The sequence below is a fragment of the Antrostomus carolinensis genome, unplaced genomic scaffold, assembly GCF_000700745.2.
Source record: "Antrostomus carolinensis isolate BGI_N321 unplaced genomic scaffold, ASM70074v2 scaffold38504, whole genome shotgun sequence".
In the NCBI taxonomy this organism is placed as follows: domain Eukaryota; kingdom Metazoa; phylum Chordata; class Aves; order Caprimulgiformes; family Caprimulgidae; genus Antrostomus; species Antrostomus carolinensis.
The window spans coordinates 20,247-27,186 of NW_010313533.1; the positions used below are offsets into that span (position 1 = coordinate 20,247).

Here is a 6,940-nt window from a genome sequence, read left to right on the forward strand (position 1 = left end):
GATCCACATCAGGCTCTTGTTCTCCTCAGAGACAGTTTCTGTTTGAGACGTTTCACCTGTCTGCGAGGGGAAAAGGGAAGCTCAGGGCACAAACACAAAAACCGTTTCTTGCAGGTGCATTTACTTAGAGAGTCCAAGCTCACCCAGGCATACCTGACCTTGGCACAAGGGTGATGCTCGGCTATGCCACCCCAAAGAGACATCAGCTCTGTCTCAGGGGAAGTGAATCCTCAAAGCACTGAAGTGAGTGGTACTAAAAGCCCTGGGCCTCTGCGAGAGCTGGCACGAGGCAGGGAGCCCACCTCTGCTGTGCTCCTTCCTGAGCCACTGCCTCCACACACCTCAGGACTGTGATGGGCCAACCTGGACCACCACTGACCAAGGGGACTCTGCACTGAAGTCCCTCAGGAGGTGTGGACATGCCCAAGACTGTTACAGCATCACCAAAGCCTGGTGGGATCTATACAAGAAACTCTTCTCAGTTCCATCCTCAGCAAATGAGAGACTGTAAGATTTACTATTGTATGTGTAGAAAAATTTAGGAGATAAACAGGTAATTAACAAAGAATGGAAGCAGTCCTCCAAGTTCAAAATAAGACAAACTGGTAGCGTAGGTAGGATAAAGGCCCCACTGCCAAGCAACGTGCACAGACACTACAGCCCCCACAACACTGCTCAGGGCCCTCTGCAGCAGAAGTGCAAGTAACTATGTTGTGGTTTCAGCCGTAACTGTGTAGTTCCTCTGTGCTCAGTGGGGCTACATCGAGTTTAACACAGAGCTATGGGCCTTCCAAGCCACTGGAGAAACAAAATGAAACTAAATTTTCAGTCATTAATGTCATTTTAACACATCCTAAGCATCATAATTCAACAATGACAGAAAATACTCATACTTGGGCTTTCTACTGTTTTTAGGCAGATTTCTATCAGAAAAAGGGCACAGATCCACCTTCTAGAACGCGCTTTGGTTAGGGGGAGGACACAGCATATGGTGACAGGATTTGCAGATGGTGTAAATCACTAACTGCTCATTTTCACCACCTGAGCATCCCCGGTGCCACCTTTTCAGCCCCCTCCTTTTGTTGAGGAACAACAAAGCTCTTCATTTCATTGCTTTTCCACTATGATACTGTTCTTTTTAAGACAGTCTGATGCAATACACACCTTGAACCTCCCAGAAGAAATGGAAACAATTAAATAACATACCACAGCATCAGCTAGGGCTTACAATACATTTAGAACTTTCATTATTTACCCAGGATCTCAAATGTGCGTGTATTTGCAATATAAATGAATGCCATGTTGAAAGCGCTGTATAAAGTGTTACTCAGGATGAATCACTGCAGAAGGCAAGGATGAAAAGGGAAGGAGAAGAAGGTGCAGGAGGATAAGAACAACTTCGAAGTTGTTGCTTGAAAGTTTTCTTTCCCCTGAAATACATCACCCTCAATAACCCGGTTCATAACTTGTTAAAACTAAAAGCCTGGAAAAGGGGTTTTTTTGTTATCAATCTGCCTACTGAGGACATGTCTTCTTTACATTCCAGACCAACTTTTGCAGTCTCAAAATCCTTCTGACACCTGTCTCTGCCTTCACATTCCAACTGCAACAAGGCAAAGCCGGAACGTCAGATGCACAAGCACACACCTTTCGAGCACATGCAGATGCACACACAAACGTGTGCACCTTTGAAATGAGCTTTCTAAGCCACGCTGAACATTTAACAGTGACAGTTTGCACCTGTGAGCTTTGTCCTGCCAAATCTGAACTGTACACACAGGCTGAGGGGCAGCAGTTTCCGTTTAAGATGACAGTCAGTGTTATTAGCCAGCATGTGTTTACCTTGATACATCTCTGCTGACAGCAAACTACGTCATTGCGTACAACCCACTCTTCCTTAAGTTCCTGTCACCAGTGGGATAAGACTCAACAACCAGTCCTACCTGTATGTCTCAGGTGATGACAGCCCCATCACTTGGCCAAGGACAGACATCTAATAAAACACCTAATGGCCAAGGCTACGTGGCAATTCTTTTTGAAAGCCCACTGGAGGTGACCTCTGCCTGAGCAGCCACGCTGTGGTTAGCCTTATTTTATGCTACACAAAGTGTCATTCTCTAAAGCAGAAATTTAGTCCTTTCCATTTGGTTTACACTGCATTTTTTTTAATTTTCATGTAAAACTGCAGAGATGTCTCTCACTCTCACACACACACACACACACATCAGTGCTGCCTGTAAGGCTCACTCAAACACCAAAGTATCAGCCTGCCCTACCAACACTTCTAGGACAAGTTTGAGATGGCAAAAGGTCATTTCGGAATAAGCAGCTGATAGAAATCAAGTTTTCCATCATTTTGCTGTTGCTTAGTGGCTCAGCTATAGTCAAAATCCTTTCTCTGGGCCCAGTTACCATTTGTCATGTGTCTGGGCTGGGATTTGACAAGAGATGCACAAAAGGGGCGTTGGTTTTTGTGTGTCTGTAGGCAACAGTTCTGTTGACAAGCACAATTTCTACAGCAGGGGCTTGCACCTCACACCTGACACCTGAAATGGCAGCAAATGTACGCAAGGAAGGACAGCTTTTGAGCAAAGTGGTTTTCTGTGAAGCACCAACAAGACTTCAGCTTCCTTGTTCAAAGCAACAGGCAAGGGAGTGCTCAGAGCTGTCCCAGTGCTGGAGCAGAGCTCCTCCACTGCCTGCCCAGACTGGTTCTCACCCAACACACTTGGCTCCACCAGCTCTCTAGTGCTGCTTTCCTCAGAGGTGTCACAGTGACGACCAGCTAACAAAGGCTCTTACATGGAACAGAAACGCATCCTCCTGCTGTTAAATGACATGAGAAATGGCTTTTGTACAAGAAACTGTCATTTAGGAATCAAGTGGCTCAAATGCTCCATTAGGACACACAAAAAGGATGTTCCATGCATAATGAAAAAAGGAAAGTATCATATTTTGTATCACACAAGGACTGAGCATCCTAATTGGCCAGGACACATGCCCAGAATAATAATTCCCCTCCCGCTGGCTCCACAAAGCACTGTGCCAATGCTATGTGGCTCTTTAATGCAAGAACTGGTTAAAGCAATTGCTGATGCTGGAAACACGCCAAAGCACAGTGGTGCTGCTCATAATGCATAATTATTAGAGCACATGATAATTCAACATAATTTAGCAGAAAGCTGTGCATTGCTTTATCTGTAAAACAGTGGGACTCACAAAGCCAGTTCTTAACTGCCACGCTTCTAAAAGGCTGAATGACAAATACTATGAACAGAGACCTTTAACAGAAATAGACAGTGATTAAAATAACATTTTTTTCTCTTTTACCTCCCCAAATTCCTCGTAGATCTGTTCAATATACGTCGTCCCTTTCCTTCCCGGAGAGACCTCGCTGTGGATTTCCGACTGATCGCTCTCGCTTTCATTTGTCTTCCGGCTGTTCTCATGAGTTTCATTCTCCGACTCTTCTACATTGTCTCTCTCAGACTTGTCCGAAAAAGCATCATTTTCCAAATGGTGGTGGTTCTCCAGGGCTGATTCATTCAAACTGCAACACACAGTTCATTACGTGCTTCAATTTGATTTACAAAGCCAGATTACTTAAGGCCTTTTAGATAAAGTAAAAACACTCCCCGTGACTCAGAATAGGGTGTACAGCCCAGAAGAGTACAAGACACTGATCTCCTGAATAGCAGGGGTTTTCTCATGGAAACAGAGGGATATTTTCCATCAAAACTCTCCCCTCCAAACTGCACTCTGCAAAATCTGCCACATAGCTCCACTTACCCACCCTTATGCAGAACTGCCGCTGGCTCCAGATGGGAGCCCACGTACCAGAGGGATGCAGAGCACACACTAACAACTGTACACTGCTCATTAGAGAGCTGGAATGTCCATCAGGAGAGATTCTCCCCTTTTCAGAAACAAATCAGTGGATTGTAGCATATAGGAAAAATATGACATTATGGGATACATTTTCTCTTCAGTACTACTGCTACTTTATTTCAAGAGATGGTGGTCCTAAGTCAGCCCTACACCAAGAAAAGGTAAATTTAAAAATCAACAGAAGCCAGTATTTTCACACACACACACACACACACACACACACACACAGAGATACCCAAACTAACCTGGGGAATGTGCTTTCCCCAGGTAAAGCTGTGTGGAAACGTTCAGTTGAAAACACGGACAGTGTTACACTTACATGTAAGACAAACACCCAGATTATAATAGCATCCAAAGGAAAGTGTGCAAGGTGTAGCAAGATTCATGCTCAGTGATCCAGGCTTTAGAGAATGAGGAGAAAGCCAAAAATTCTCTCTCAAGTAACCTATGGCAGAGGCAGTTCATATGACAGATGGCAGACGTGATGAGATGGGCCAGAGGTCAGGTGCTGAAAAGTATTCACTAAATGACTGTTTTTTCAAGTGATATTTAGCATGGGCTTCAGTTTTCCCTATTCATACACGTCTTCACACTCACACATCACCTCTTTCCCGGCCCAGCCTAGCTCTCAGGTGCTGACCTTCTCAGCTTTACCTTCCTCTGAAAACTTCTTACCCAAGTTCTCACACAAAATTACTCTTGGATAGAGCAATAAGAAAAGATTTCCAGCTATACAAGGAGTTTCAGAGAATCTAAACAGGCCCTGCATCTTGAAGAGTTTTGTTACCTCCTGTAGTCCATCTCCTCTCAAAGCAAGATTCCTCTCCTCAGTATATGGGAATGCTCTGTCAAGCTTGAAGTCTCTGCCATTCTGGGCATGTTCCAATTTTGATTATAGATTAATGCTGAAAGTTCCCATCCCTTGTTCTTTCTCCCTCTCTCTCTTTTCTCTGGCATCAGCTTTTTAGAAGATCTCAACTTCCAACCACGCACTGAAATAAGCTTGTGATTTTTATCACACCAAGCAAGCTATACTGTGACAGTCACAGCTCAGTTCCTGGAGTTCTCCTGAAACTGTAGCCTACAGCTTTCTGTGCCTTTAGAAAACTCATTCTTTTAAATCCATCTGTATATATATGTATGTATGCATATATGTCTGTGTGTGTATATATATATATATATAAACTAAAAGGTCTTCTAATTTACAGTTTTACTGTAAAACAAAACCAAGATCATAAATCGGAGAATCAATGACCACTGTACTCGTACCCCAGCAGTAATAATTTGCTATTCATCATTATGTGTCTCCATCATTCCACTGCCAGGATGTTATTTCTTTTTTTTAGCTAGCAACCACCAAGTGTAACAACTGACAACCAAACACGCTGGAAGCAGAGAGTACAGCACATGCATGAGTTTAATAAAGGAGGAAAAAGGTGTGTCTGTGGTCGCTATGCTCTTACTCAGTGAAAGTTTTCTCCATGGGGTAAAAATGCTTAAAAGAACAGTTCATTATAAGGCTTACGGTTCATGGCTGGGAAGTAACGCTTGTTTCTATCACATTTGTAAGAAGTGCAAGTGTTTTTCAGTGTCACTTGCCTCACATTTGGGAAACACTTGAAGTTTCAGTGGAGCAAATGATGGTTTTCTTAAGATTCTTCTACTCCCCCCATTATTTTTTAAGGTTTTCAGATTTAGTCCAAGAGGGAATTAAATTCACATGAAATCCCACTCAACTCTGCACTGATTACCCACCAGCCACAAACAAGGCAAAACTTAACACATCCAGAGCCAAGGAGCCACTCTGAGGAACCAAAGGGAAAACAGATGCTTCTCATTCTGAGGAACAAATCTGAGACGCTGAAGTGGAGCCAGGCTCCTCTATTCCTCCAAAGAGAATCATCACTGAATACTTACGACACGCTAAAAACAAAAGCCACACCATGAGCTTGAACTAAAATCAATGTAAAGACTTTCCAAGGGCTTCCAGTGGGATTTGGACCAGGCTTTAAAAGCTGTGAGGGAATGACTATGCTAGAAGTCAACACTGGATTTCCACCATGAACATGAATAACTTGGCTTTTTTCATGGCTGATTTACTGTTTCAGCATACTGGAGCTGTCTTATACCCGTGCTTTATTCTCTAGAGGCATTCCTAGAAACTTCAGTCAGTGACCAGGATTTCTTTGGGCTTGACACTGCTCTTCTAGAAAAAGCCAAAAAAACCCCTTTGGCTTTTGTCAAACAAGTAAACCAGCCAGATTCCTGGGGTTGCTGGAGATAAGACGTGGAAGTGACAAGAAATACAACTTCATATTAGAAAGTATAGTGCCTGGTGCCCTAAAGCCCTCTTGTCTAAAATCACAGATTTACACAGTACTTCAGCCTTTGATTCACTTGCACAGTTCTCTCCCTCTCATTTTCATATGCTATTAGAGACATGGATTTTAAAATCACTCTATAATCTTGACTTCATTCCCAGCAGGAAAGGAGCAAAGCAGCCAGCAGACAAATGCAACTTTGGCTCAAGGGGAGATTTGCCTTTGCCAACTCCCTTGGGTTTTGTTCTCCCTGTAATATCCATCATCTCCCTTTTCTTTTTCCTTCCTTGACAGAGTAGTTTGGCTAATTTGAAGATAGAGGTAAATGTAATTAACTGGCCCCCCTAACAACAGCATGCCAGTTTAATTGGTAAGATTCCCTGTAGGGAAGGCATTTAATTAGAATGATTGAATCCCTATGAGGAAGCCACTGTCAGTGGCAAACCAAAAACCCTTTGCTCAGCACTTGCACGGTTTTGGGTTTGCATTCTCCCTTCTTTAGATGTTCTTTATTCCTCCAGGGATGACAGCAAGTCATCCCCCTGTCCCGCAACCATCAAAGTCCCCTGGGCTTTAAGCACTGGGGAAAGTCTGGGTGCACATTAAAACCAGTTGTAGTACTCAGCAAGGAGAGCATACTGTCCAGACAACCAGACGCTGAACACCCAGCTTGAACCAGACTCAGCTAAAATCTGAGCCTGTCAGAAAAATCTGGTTCCAATTGTGGATGC

At 43.5% G+C, this 6,940-nt stretch overlaps 1 protein-coding gene across 1 annotated transcript in view; it reads right to left on the reverse strand.

The window, feature by feature from the left end:
- Positions 1–6,940, reverse strand: part of LOC104524484 (oxysterol-binding protein-related protein 5) — a 52,413-nt gene that overhangs the window by 18,639 nt on the left and 26,834 nt on the right. The window contains 2 exon segments of the mRNA XM_010167384.2: positions 1–60; positions 3,331–3,550. The exon segment at positions 1–60 is cut by the window's left edge and continues 3 nt beyond it. Of these exon segments, the coding sequence (XP_010165686.1) occupies positions 1–60; positions 3,331–3,550 (280 nt within the window).